Source organism: Mandrillus leucophaeus, unplaced genomic scaffold (genome assembly GCF_000951045.1).
Source record: "Mandrillus leucophaeus isolate KB7577 unplaced genomic scaffold, Mleu.le_1.0 Scaffold1022, whole genome shotgun sequence".
NCBI classification, from domain to species: Eukaryota; Metazoa; Chordata; class Mammalia; order Primates; family Cercopithecidae; genus Mandrillus; species Mandrillus leucophaeus.
In genome coordinates, this window is record NW_012098344.1 from 364,119 (window position 1) to 378,240 (window position 14,122).

The window sequence follows — 14,122 nt, forward strand, 5'->3', positions numbered from 1 at the left end:
ATTTACCACGTGATAAGTCAGTTTACTGGTGGGACTGACAGTAAGTACTTCTACCAACCAATTTTGGGTTGTAGGCATTAAGCATCCCAGTGTCTTCCCCAGGCAAATAGGATGATAATGATACCCAATGGAAATGTTTATCATCATTCCTTCTTCTTCAGGTTGGCCAGGGCCACTGTCATCTGTGGGGCCTGGTACCCATGCACTATTATTAACATATATTTCAATAGGATTTTCCATCCAAGTGACTGCCCGAATTAAGGGTGGGAAAGGCACATAGGCCCAGTAAGTATAATTAGCTGCAGCTGCTTCTGCAGACATAGGGAGACTTACCACTGTTGATACAATCATTAAAGCTGCAAGCAGCATATTCTCTGGAGCTTGTGTTATCCTTGTGTTCATCGGGCTTTTTTCAGCTAACTGTGTCAGCTTCTTTAGTTGGGCCCAGGTCAGCAGCTCCACTTTCTTGGTGGATGGCAACTTCATCTGTTCTTCTGATATCACCATTTTGTTCACCTGGTGAGTTGATGATGCTCGATTGCAGGTTTTCCGTCTCTGCGGAGGCACTTTTCTTTGCCTCTCCGATGGGTTCATTATAGAACTTTAAATGTCTAGTGGGTATCCAAACAGGAAGCTGATTTTCTCCTGGTGAAACACAAGCAAAACCTCTCCCCCATGTTATCACCTTCCCTATTTCCCATGTCTTAATTTTGATGTCTTTCCACCAGATCAGTTTTCCCTCATGTGGGCTGTTCTTCTTACCTGTAAAATGTTCTGCAGAAATAGTGGTCTGATTTCTATAAATGTTTTAAAAATTTAAAGTACAGAGTGCTAGATTAAGTTGCATCTGGGGAGTGTTATACTCCTTACTCTTTTTTTCCTTTTTTTGTTTAACCAATTGAGCTTTGAATGTTCTATTACTTCTTTCAACTATGGCCTATCCTTGGGAATTATAAGGGATTCTTGTATGGTAATTTTCCACTGATTTAAGAATTTTTGAAATGCTTTATTACAGTATCCTGGCCCATTATCTGTTTTAATTTTTTCTGGAACTCCCATGACAGCAAAACAAGATAATAAGTGTCTTTTAACATGGGAATTACTTTCTCCTGTCTGGCAGGTTGCCCATATGAAATGTGAATAAGTATCAACTGTCACATGGACAAATGACAGTTTTGCAAATGAAGGTACGTGTGTGACATCCATTTGCCATAACACATTAGGACATAGACCTCTGGGATTAACTCCTACCTCCTGAGTGGGCAGGTGTAGGACTTGACACTGAGGACAGTGTTGTACAATATTTTTTGCCTGTTTCCACGTGATATCAAATTTATTTTTTAATCCTGTTGCATTTACATGAGTCAGGGCATGAAGTTCTTGTGCTTCCATGAAGGCAGATGATACTAGCAAGTCAGCTTGTTCATTTGCCTTAGTTAAAGTCCCTGGTGAATTAGTATATGCTCAAATATCAGTAATATAAAATGAGAAATTTCTTTTTCTTACAGTTTTTTGTAACGGATTAAACAACTGATTTAACCGATCACACTATATTTGATTAAGGCTGTCTCGACATCCTTTGTAGCCTGTAGTACACATGCAGAATATGAAACAATGTTAATAGGCTGATTAAAATCTTGTAACACTGAAATGACAGCAACCAGCTCTGCTCTTTGAGCTGAGTGATACTGAGTTTCAGTGACCTGTTCTTTTGGCCTGGTGTAAGCAGCTTTTCCATTGCTGGAACCATCAGTAAACACCGTCAGAGCATTTTCTAAAGGTTTATGTCTGGTAATTTTAGGTAAAATCCAAGTAGACAATTTTAAAAACTGGAAGATTTTTGTTTTTGGGTAATGATTGTCAGTAATTCCCACAAAATCAGCAAGACCAATTTGCCAGGCAGCAGAATTGATAAAGGCTTGTCTAACCTGTTCCTTATTTAAAGAAACAATGATTTTATCTGGGTCACTTCCACACAATTTTACTATTCGTAGTCTTGTCTGACCAATTAATGGAGCCATTTGATCTAAGTACAATGTAAAAGTCTTAATTGTACTGTAAGGAAGGAAGGACCACTCCACAAGATCCGTATTTTGAACAATAATACCTGTTGAAGAATTTACAGTAGCAAAAATCAAAAGTTGGAGTGGAGCTAAGTGATCTATTTACTTGTGCAGACCGAATTTTTTTCTTCAACTAATTCAATTTCTTTAGATGCCTCTGGAGTTAATGTTCTTTTACTATTCAAGTCCGGATCCCCTCTCAAGATAGAGAACAAATTTGACATGGCATAAGTAGGGGTGCCTAGAGTTGGCCGAATCCAATTAACATCTCCTAGCAATTTTTGAAAGTCACTTAATGTTTTTAATGTGTCTTTTCTTATTTCTATTTTTTGTGGTTTAATTTTTCTTTCCTCTACCTGCATTCCCAAGTAATGGAAAGGAGCGGAGGTTTGAATCTTACCAGATGCTATTGTCAGTCCCGCGTTTGCAACCTCTGTCTGCAGAAATGTGTAACAGTCAATTAATTTGTCTCTCGTTTTTGCAGCACATAAAATATCATCAACATAATGAATGATGTCACAGTCTGGAAACTTGTCTCTAACTGGCTGAAGAGCTTGAGCTACAAAAGTCTGACAAATAGTTGGACTATGAAGCATTCCCTGAGGCGAGACTTTCCACTGAAACCTGGTGGCCGGTTCTTTATTATTTATGGCTGGTATAGTAAAAGCAAAATTTTCAAAATCCTGTTTTTCCAGACGAATGGTAAAAAAAGCAATCCTTTAAATCAATTATAATTAAAGGCCAATCTTTGGGGATCATGGCTGGAGAGGGCAGCCCAGGTTGGAGAGGCCCCATAGGTTGAATTACTGCATTAACGACTCTTAAGTCAGTTAGTATGCGCCATCTGCCAGATTTTTCCTGCAATATACACAGGAGAATTCCAAGGTGAAAATGAAGGCTCAATACATCTCTTTTCTAATTGTTCCTTTGCTGATAATGTAAAGCCTCCAGCTTTTGTTTTGGTAGTGGCCACTGATTTACCCACACAGGCTTTTCTGTTTTCCAAGTTAATGGAATGGGTTTTGGAGGCTCTACAGTGGCCACTCCTAAAAAGGATGCCATATTCCTTTTCTTTCTGAATTTCCCTCAGCCTCAATTGGGACGTTTTAATGCCTTCTCCATTCTTCCCTAGTCCTTTGCCAGGTTGATATCCCATTTTAGCCATGATTCTTTGACTGGTGGGCTGTATAGGGAGACTGGAATAGTAATCTCTGCATGCCACTGTTGTAACAAGTCTCAGCCCCATAAATTAATTGGAATATAAATCATCATAGGCTGGACTGTACTCTCTTGATTATCAGGTCCTAGAAGATGTAAGATCATGGCACTGTGATACACTTCTGAGGCAGTGCCCACACTGACAAGTCCTGTAACAGGCTTTTGTTTAGGCCAATTTTTTGGCCATTGATTTAAGGCAGTGATAGAAGCATCAGCCTCAGTATCCACTAATTCTTCAACTGCTTTCCCTGAATAGTGACTGTGCACACAGGTCTATTCTCTGAGACCTGACTAGCCCAGTAAGCAGCTTTTCCAGCAGGATTAGTACTTCCAAACCCTTCTATTCTTTTTGTTTTGCTATCCCCAATTTTAATATAAGACAAAAGCAGTAATTGAGCAAGTCTATCGCCTGGATTGGCACTCCAGGGAACAGTGGAGCTGATCACTAACTGAATTTCCCCTTTATAATCTGAATCAATTACCCCAGTATGAATTCGGACTCCCTTCAGATTGAGATTTAATCTTCCTAAAATAAGGCCTACCATCCCTTCTGGAAGTGGGCCATATACCCCTGTAGGAATCTTTTGTGGGGGCTCTCCAGGGAGCAAAGAAACCCTTTGAGTAGAACATAAATCTACTGCTGCGCTGCCTGCTGTGGCAGGGGACAGCAGTTGTATTGTTGTAATTGGCTGACTCCCTGAGATGGTGATATTTGCTGTGGGGGTTGTTGTCCCTGAAAACCCTGAGGAACAAACGGCTGAATCAGAAACGCCCCACTTTGTTGCAGGACCTGAGGCTGGCCCCTCTTCCCGTTCCAACAACGGTTGCCCATTTTTATCAAATTTAGAATGACATTCCTTAGCCCAATGTTTTCCTTCTCCACATCTTGGACATAGGTCAGGTGGCTCTTTATTTTAACTGTGTTTATTTAAGACTGGTCAATTCTTTTTTAGATGAACAATTTGACCACAATTATAACATTTTCCCCCAAACGTTCTAACTTGTCCTCCTAAAGCAATGCCTGTAATTGCTTGAGCCATTAGCATTGCCTTATGCATAGCTCCTCCAATCCCATCACAAGCCTTCACATATTCTGTAATTACATCAACTCCTGCTGGAACTTTTCCTCTTAATGGTTTTATGGCCGATTGAAATTCTGGATTTGCATTTTGATTAGCCATTATTTCTACAACAACTTTTCGGGCATTATCATCTGCAATAGATTTTTGAATGGCATCTTGCAACCTTGCTACAAAGTCTGGATGTGGCTCTTTAGAGCCTCGTCTGATTGAATTAAAAGAAGGGCAGGTGGTTCCTGGGTCCTGAATTTTTTCCCAGGCCCTGAGGCACATAGCCCTTAGTTGTTCAGTAGCCTCATTCTGCATTACTGATTGTTGGTTAATAGTGCTCCAATTTGGACCTGTTCCTGGCAATTGGTCTGCATCTATATTAACAACAGGATAAGTGGCCTGATTTTTCCGTACCTGTTCTTGTACTCCATCAACCCACCGGGGTTTAAACTGTAGAAACTGAGAGGGTAAAATGGAAGATTTAGCCAAAATTTCCCAATCATAAGGAGTAAGTCTTTTTCCATGAGCAATGGAATCTCATAATGTTCTCATATAAAGAGAGTTGAGTCCATGTTGTTTAACTCCTTCCTTCATATCTTTTAACATTTTCATGGTGAAAGATTCCTATCTAGGCTCAGTTCGGGCAGATGCTCTTACTTGACTCCCTTTCCCGGCTGGTATCAGTTGTAAAGTTACCGGGTACTGCCATGCCTCCAGATCTCCCTGTTTTCCGGCAGTATCAATGGTTTCATGCAGTGTACTACCTTGTCCACTAGGGGGTGCTGTAGGATCAAACGCCGTCGCCGTGGGTTGCTGATACAGTCCCTGCTATTTGGCACAGGACAGACCGCCTGAGATCTACACTGAACCTCTGGAGGCGGCCGATACTGAAATTCGGCTGGCAGCCAGTACTGATAACCTACCGGTGGTTGGGTTTTATTTTCTACCGACTGATATTGTGGATACTGTGTCCGGACGGGCGTTGCCGGGATAGAAACTCTAACCTTTTCTCCTTGATATTCTCTTGGGGTTTGTACTTGTCTAAACTGCATTTGAGATTTTAATGTCACAGGCATCTGAACTGCGGGAGGAGGAGTTGATGGCCATTGTGGTTTCGACTCTGATGGCCCAAATAATTCTGGACCTCCTTCCCTCAATTTTGATGATTCTGGATATATCACCTCCTGTAATTGATTATAGTCAACATTTTGCATTGACTGAGCCATTACCGGCTCTGCTACATTTTTACAATGTGAAATTTCCATTCCTTTCTTGAACTCTGTCCCTGCCTCTTCTTCACAATCTATTACACAGCTTTTAGGGGCATCAGAAACTGAAACGCTATCTTCTTCTATTTGAAACGGTACTAAAGTTGCTTTAATGATGGCCCAATCATTCCATACTGTAAGTGGGATGATTTTACCTTCTCTACTTGCTTTTTTAATTCTTTGCCAATTTTTTCCCAATCTTTTAGATCTAAAGTTCCCTGTTCTGGAAACCATGGACAGAATTGTTCTATTGTGTGAAATAGCGTAATTAGATTTTCTGTAGAAGCTTTAACTCCCCCTCTTCCTAAGAGAACTTTAATGAAGCTGAGACAAGAGGCACATTTACTTTCAGTTCGCCCCATTGTTACCCTGGATTCCCCTGAGTGCACAAGCTTACCGCAAGGCTGACCATGGACATACTCGGGAATCTCTCGTCGACTGTCCTCAATGCTCACGTTCTTAGCGTACCTTCACCCTAGAGAAAGGCACCTACATTTGGTGACAGATGAAGGGGTGGCCTGCCCCTCCACACCTGTGGGTATATTTCATCAGGTGTGATGAACGACTGAGAAAAGAAATAAGACACAGAGACAAAGTATAGAGAAACAACAGTGGGCCCAGGAGACCGATACTCAGCATATGGAGGACCTGCACCAGCACCGGTCTCTGAGTTCCCTCAGTCTTTATTATTATTTTCATTATCTCAGCAAGAGAAATGTGGTAGGAGAGCAGGGTGATAATAAGAAGAAGGTCAGCAAAAAAAATGTGAGCAAAAGAATCAATGTCATAATTAAGTTCAAGGGGAGGTACTATGCCTGGATGCGCACATAGGCCAGATTTGTGTTTCCTTCTTGCCCAAACATCTCAGTGGAGTAAAGAATAACAAAGCAGCATTGCTGCCAACATGTCTCATCTCCCGCCATACGGTGGCTTTTCTCCTATCTCAGAAGTGAAGAAATGTACAATCGGGGTTTATACCTAGACATTCAGTTCCCAGGGGCAGGCAGGAGACAGTGGCCTTCCTCTAACTCAACTGCAAGAGGTTTTCCTCTTTCACTAATCCACCTCGGCACAGACCCTTTATGGGTGTCGGGCTGGGGGATGGGCAGGTCTTTCTCATCCCATGAGGCCATATTTCAGACTATCACATGGGGAGAAACCTTGGATAATACCCGGCTTTCCAAGGCAGAGGTCCCTGCAGTTTTTCACAGTACATTGTGCCTCTGGTTTATTGGGACTAGAGAATGGTGATGACTTTTATCAGGCATACTGCTTGTAAGCATTTTGTTAACAAGGCACGTCCTGCACAGCCCTTAAACCTTGATTCCATACAACACATGTTTTTGTGAGCTCAAAGTTGGGGCAAAGTGGCTGGGGCAAAGTGACTGGGGCAAAATTACAAATTAACCTCATCTTAGCAAAGCAATTGTTCAAGGTACAGGTCAAAATGGAATTTCTTATGTCTTTCCTTTCTAATAGACACAGTAATGGTCTGATCTCTCTTTTCCCTACATGAGTGTTTTTGGGTTTAGAGAATAAAATTTATATTGTAAATATATAGCCATATGTTAGGCTCTTCAACCTCAACTTGAACTTAAGTGGAGCCCATTCATTAGGAATAAAGTCCCTGTATTTGAAGATTTCATAAATTAATAATTATCTTTTTTCAGTCTCCTTTCCTCCCTCTTTCTTTCACATACACTGACAAACACACAGGTGCTATAACTTTAATTACCTGATATATTAAAGCAAATTGGTTCTTTTGCAACTTGACCAGTTTAGCTGTTGTTCATGTTGTTGTAAGATTAAGAACATGTTTCTCAGCTGTGTGCTTCTCTAAGCTGGGCAGCAGCTTTATTTGAAATACACAGAAACTGAAAATAATCCAAATATTAATCAGCAGCTTTATCAGTAAACAAATTGTGGAAAAGTCGTTTATTGGAATAGTACCCACTACTGCAATCAATTGGTGTTGGATACGATCAACAGCGTGGTTCAGTTCACAAGTACATATGAGTATAATGAATCAAATCACATACATGTGATTATGTTTTATAAACTGTACACAGTGAATACTCATTGCAAGTTACATAGAAAAGATCCCTAACTGACTTCTCAATGGTAAGAGGAGGGAAGGTGGAGGAAGGGGAAATTGCAGGAGAAAAAGAGAAAATTTTGAGGCGAATTGATTTGTTTTCTCTGTGAGAAAATGTCAGTGATGATTATGTCAGTATTTGTCAAATTGAGAACATATTAGGTGAAGATTATAATTTGCCAATATTACCTTATTAAAAATAAAAGTATAATTTGGTAGAAAAAGATTAAGAGAGAGATAAAAATGATACAAGAAAAGCCATAGACTTCTGAATACACATGTAAATTAATCCTCAGTTTTTCTGTATTGTTTAGAAAAACACTAAGATACAACCAAATTATATCATGATATCATTATATTAAGAGGATTTTGTAAACCTCACTGGAAATTTCTTGCTGTGTCCTAGAGTTAATTTAGGGAGCAGTTGGATCCAGCCCTGAGAAACACAGGCCAGACACTGAGAATAGCTCTTACCAGATTGAGCTCTTAGACATGTCACATGGCCCCTCCATGCTTGGGGGTTTACATTCATATCTGTAAATGAAGGAAAATTTGACTCTCATGGAGCATAATTCATGTGCATCTAAAAGTAGACATGTTAATGAGAATTAATTATTTATGACATATAATCACTCACATCCACTCTGGGACACATCCACTCTGAGGCATCCCTTCCAGAACTCACTATATAGTAGGAGACATGCAAATAGGTCCCTCCCATTGCTGATGAAAAGCAGCCCAGCCCTGACCCTGCAGCTCTGGGAGAGGAGCCCCAGCCCCGGGATTCCCAGGCGTTTCCACTCAGTGATCAGTACTAAACACAGAGGACTCACCATGGAGTTTGGGCTGAGCTGGATTTTCCTTGTTGCTATTTTAAAAGGTGATTCATGGAGAAATAGAGAGATTGGGTGTGAATGGACATGAGTGAGAGAAACAGTGGATATGTGTGGCGGTTTCTGACCTTGGTGTTTCTGTGTTTGCAGGTGTGCAGTGTGAGGTGCAGCTAGTGGAGTCTAGGGGAGGCTTGGTGCAGCCTGGGGGGTCCCTGAGACTCTCCTGTGCAGCCTCTGGATTCACCTTCAGTGACTACTACATGCACTGGGTCCGCCAGGCTCAAGGGAAAGGGCTAGAGTGGGTAGGTTTAATAAGAAACAAAGCTAATAGTTACACCACAGAATATGCTGCGGCTGTGAAAGGCAGATTTACCATCTCAAGAGATGATTCAAAGAACACGCTGTATCTGCAAATGAGCAGCCTGAAAACCGAGGACACAGCCCTGTATTACTGTACTAAACACACAGTGAGGGGAGGTCAGTGTGAGCCCAGACACAAACCTCCTTGCAGGGGTGCGCATGGCCACCGGGGGGCGCCCAGGACCCACTGAAGATAGGACAGGTCCCAGGTAGCTGAAGAGCAAGTCCATCCCACAACACAGGTCTTCCGCTGTGCCTGCGGTCAACTCCTGCATGGGAAAATGTTTTGATTTCTGGCACTGTAAACCCATGTTTTTCTGCTTTCAACTTCATATAAATGGAATCTAACATTATAGACTTTTTTTTTTGGCCATGGCTACTTTTGCTATATTTGAGGTTAATTCATGCTATTTAATGTATAAAATTAGATCAACATATTGTCATTTATTCAATTAATGAACTGACTCTGATATGAAACCTCAAAGTTTTCATCTATATATGGAGACAGAGAGAAAGGACAGAGATTTTATATCTGAGTCAGCCCATTAAGTAAATAAATGACAGTACATTGATCTGTTTTCCTGTTGATGGACTTTAAATTTGTTTCCATTTTATGAATATTGTAAGCAAAGCTGTTGCAAGTATCTTAAGTTTTTCTATGTTCTCTCATTTTTATTGAGAAAATATGAAGTATGCATTTCTTTATTATAAGTTTAATTTTTTTCACTTGTATTGAGGTATAATAGAAGATTTTTTAAAAGTATATATTTAAGGTGCTCCACTTGATGTTTTGATGTGTTATTGGTCCGTTCTCACATGGCTAAAAAGAAATGCCTGAGACTGAGTAATTTGAAAACAAAAAAAGAAGATATTTAATTGGCTCACAGTTTTGCAGGCTGTACAGGAAGTGCAGTGGCTTCTCCTTCCGGGAGAATCAGGAAAGTTAGAATCATGACAGAAGACAAAGAGGGGCAGGCACATCACATGACCAGAGCGGAAGCCACAGGAAGTGGGGGGAGGTCTACACACTGTTAGACACCCAGATCTTGTGAGAACCCACACACTGTAATGAGAACAGCACCAGGAGTTGGTGCTGAACCATTCATGAAAGACCCACCCCATGACCCAGTCACCTCCCACCAGGTCCCACCTTCAGGATTGAGGATTATAATACAACATGAGATTTGGTCCAGGACACAGATCCAAACCATATCAGATACACATTGAAAAATGCTCATCATGGTCGGGGTAATTTGTATATCTATCATCTCATAGAACTACCATTTTATTTTTACTGTGTGAGTGTGTATGTGTCTTATGAGAACACCTAAGATCTACCCTTTTAGCAAATCTCATTTTTACAATACAGTATTAATTATAGGAACATTGCGTATATTAGATCTCCAGGACTCATTCACCCTGCACAACTGAAACTCTGTAACCTTTGACCAACATCACCCGATTTCCCTCTCACAGGCCTGGGACCCCACTATCCTACCCTCTGCTTTCAAGAACTTGGATAGTTGAGATCCCACATGTAAATGAGGTCATGAAGCATTTGTCTTTCTGCATCTGGCTTACTCCACTTAGCAGCATATCCTCCAGGCCTACCCCGTTGTTGCAAATGTCAGAATTTCCTTGTTTTCAAAGCCAAATAAAATTCCTATTTAAGTATACACATTTTCTTTATACATTCATCCAATTTACAGTCATTATTTTACAAATCCACACTGTTATTTATAATCTTGCAATAAATATGTATTTGGCAAAATAATTTTATTTCCTTTGAATATATAACAAGAAGTGGAATCACCAGATGACATGATAGCTTTATTTTCAACTTATTGAGTAACCAATCCTACCACAACATATACCCTTTTCCCCACATTCTTGCCAACATTTGTCACCTTTTATATTTCTGATAATAGCCATATTAACTTGTGTGAGGTGATATCGCATTGTGCTTTTGATTTGAATTCCCCTGATAATGAGGAATGTTGAGAGCCTTTTCATTTACTATTAGCTATGTGTTTGTCTTCTGAAAAAAAATATATCCAGGTTTTTGCCCTTTTTTATCAGGTCATTTGCTATTTGCTATTGAGTTGTATGGTTTATTTATACATTCGGATAGAACTTCTTGTCAGATACATAATTGCATATAGTTTTTCCTGTGCTTTGGTATTAAATTCAAAGAAGTCACTTCCGAATCAATGGCAGGAAGATTTTTTTTTCCTCCATGTCATTTATGAGTTTATGTTTTCAGGTGTTATAGCCATTATTAGTTGATTTTTATATGGAGTTAAAGAAGGCTTAATTTTATTTCTTTTGCATATGGATGCCCAGTTTTTACACCATTATTGAAAAGCCTGTCCTTTTTCTACTGTGTGTTCCTGGCACACAAAATCAGGAAGAGACATAATGACAAAAGAAAATATCAGATGAATATTCCTGATGAACATAGACCTAAAAGTCTTCAACAAAATACTAGCAAATGGAATCCAGAAGCACTTTATAATACATCATGATCAACCGGGCTTTACCCCTGGGATGCAAGGCTCGTTCAATATCCACAGTGACTGTGATTCACCATATACACAGAATAAACGCAAAAACCATATGATTACGTCAATAGATGCTGAGAAAGCTTTTGATAGGATCCAATATCCACTCATGATAAAAACCCTCAACAGACTAGCCATCAAAGAATCATACGTCAGAATAGTAAGAGCCATCTATGACAAACCCACAGTCAACATCATACTAAGTGAGCCAATTAAAACACTTGTCTTTATAAATTACCCAGTCTCAGGTGTTTCTTTACAGTGTGAGAATGGACTCATACAGGATCCAAATAGGAAAGAAAGTCAATCCGTCCGTCTTCGCTGATGATACAATTCTACGCCGAGAAAATCCTAAAAACTCTGCCAAAATAATTCTAGAATAAACAACTTTATTAAAGTGTCAGGATACAAAATCAAGGGACAAAAATTACCAGCATTTCTAAACCCCAACCACATCCAAGCTGAGAGTAAAATCAAGAACACAATCCTATCCCACTTACAATATCCACAAAGAAAATGAAATGCCTGAGAATACAGATAATAAAAAAGGTGAAAGATCCCTACAAGGGGAACTACAAAACACAGCTGAAATAAATCATAAATGACACAGATAAATGGGAAAACATTTCATGCTCATGGATTGGAAGAATTAATATTGTAAAAATTGTCATACTGCCCAAAGGAATTCATGGATTCAGTGCTATTTACATAAAACTATCACCATCATTCTTCGCAGAATCAGAAAAAAAAAATCTAATTGAAAATTTATATGGAACCAAAAAAGATCCTGAATGGCTAAAGCAATGCTAAGCAAAAGGAACAATGCCAGAGGCATCATGATACCGACTTTACACCGTAATGTCATGGTAACAAAACCAGCTTGGTACTGGTACAAGAGCAGACATGCAGAAAAAATTGATCAAAATAGAAAACAGAAATATAACAATTTAGTATTTTTTTAAGGGTGGCGAAAACAAACAGTTGGGAAAAAAACACTCTATATTCAGTAAATGGTGCCTGGATAAGTGCATTCTGACAGACATGTAGAATGCAAGAGTGAAGGAGGCTGGGCAGCTCCTACCTAGATTTCAGATGTGTAGAGAGCCCTGCATGCCCAGGAACAAGCCTGCTGCAGAAGTGGAGCCACCACAGACAGCCTTTACTAGGACAGTGTTGAAGATGGGGAAAGATGGAGTTGGAACCCCCATTCAGAGTCCCCACTAGGGCACTTCATAGTAGAGCTATGGGAATGCAGCCACACCCTCAAGATTCCAGAATGGTAGAGCCAAAGGCAGCTTGCACCTCAGCCTGGAAAAGCTTCTGGCACTTGACTCTAACCTGTGAAAGCAGCACCATGGGCTGTGCCCAGCTATAGGGATGAGATGCCTGAGGTTATTGGGACCGCCTTTGTCCCAGTGTGCTCTGGTTGAAGAACATAAAGTCAAGTGAGATTATTTTGTAGCTTTAAGATTTAATATCTGCCCTAATAGGCTTTAGGTGTGTGTGGGGGGGTGGGGTGCTGTTGGCCATCCCTTTCACCAATTTATTCCTTTTGTGTTGACAATATTTACCCAATGCCTGTGGCACTATTGCACCTTGGAAGTAAATAATTATTTAAAACATTTTGCAAGCTCACAGCTTGGGGGAAGTTACCTTAAGGCTCACATGAGACTTTGGAACTTTCAGGTTGAGGTTGACCAAGTTAAGACTTTTGGAAACTATATATATTTTTTAAAAAGATGATTTTGCAACCTAAGAAGGACATAAGATCAGGGGACACAAGCGTGAAATGATACAGCTTAGATGATTGTTGTCTGCAAATCTCATGGTGAAATGTGATCCACAGTGTTGGAATTGGGGCATACTGGGAGGTTTTGGGTCATGGGGAAAGAGCTTTCAGGAATGTCTTGGTATCTACCCCATGGCCATTAGTAAATTATTTCTGTATTAGGTAGTTTGCGATCTAATTATTAAAGAGTCTGGCAACCCTCCAAATCTCTCATGTCTCCTGTCTTACCATGTGACACAGCCTGCTTCCTCTTTCCCCTCCACCATGATTGTAAGCTCCCTGAGGCCCTCACAAGAAGCAGATGCTGGTGCCATGCTTCTCACACAGCTTGCAGAACTGTCAGCCAAAGAAGCCTCTTTTTTATAAATAACTTGGCTTCAGATATTAATTTATAGCAATGCAAAATGAACTACTATACTGCCCAAAGCAATATACAGGTTCAATGAAATTTCTATCAAGTAACCAACATAATTGATTACATATATTTTTTTAAATCCTAAAATTTATATGGAATCAAAAAAGAGCCTAAATAGCAAAATAAATCATAAGAAAAAGAAACAAACCTGGAAGCACCACATTCCCTGACTTCAAATTACACTACACAGATATAGTAAGAAAGGCAGTATGGTACTGTTACAGAAAAAGAGTAATGTTATAGAATACAGAGCACAGAAATAAAGCTGAATACCTACAACCCATTGTTCTTTGAGAAAAATGACAAAAAATATACACTGGAGAAACAACCCTCTATTCAGTAAGTGGTGCTGGGAGAATTGAACAGCCACATGTAGAAGAATAAAACCAGACTTCCATCTTACCATAGACAACAATTAACTGAATATGGATTCAATATTTAAATGTATTA

At 39.9% G+C, this 14,122-nt stretch overlaps 1 gene segment (V, D, J or C); it reads left to right on the forward strand.

Annotated features, from left to right (window-relative positions):
* The first annotated feature begins 8,510 nt into the window (after nucleotides 1–8,510).
* LOC105537387 overlaps nucleotides 8,511–14,122 on the forward strand; it is a 49,148-nt gene continuing 43,536 nt past the window's right edge. The window contains 1 exon segment of the V gene segment in view: nucleotides 8,511–8,594. Coding sequence covers nucleotides 8,549–8,594 — 46 coding nt within the window.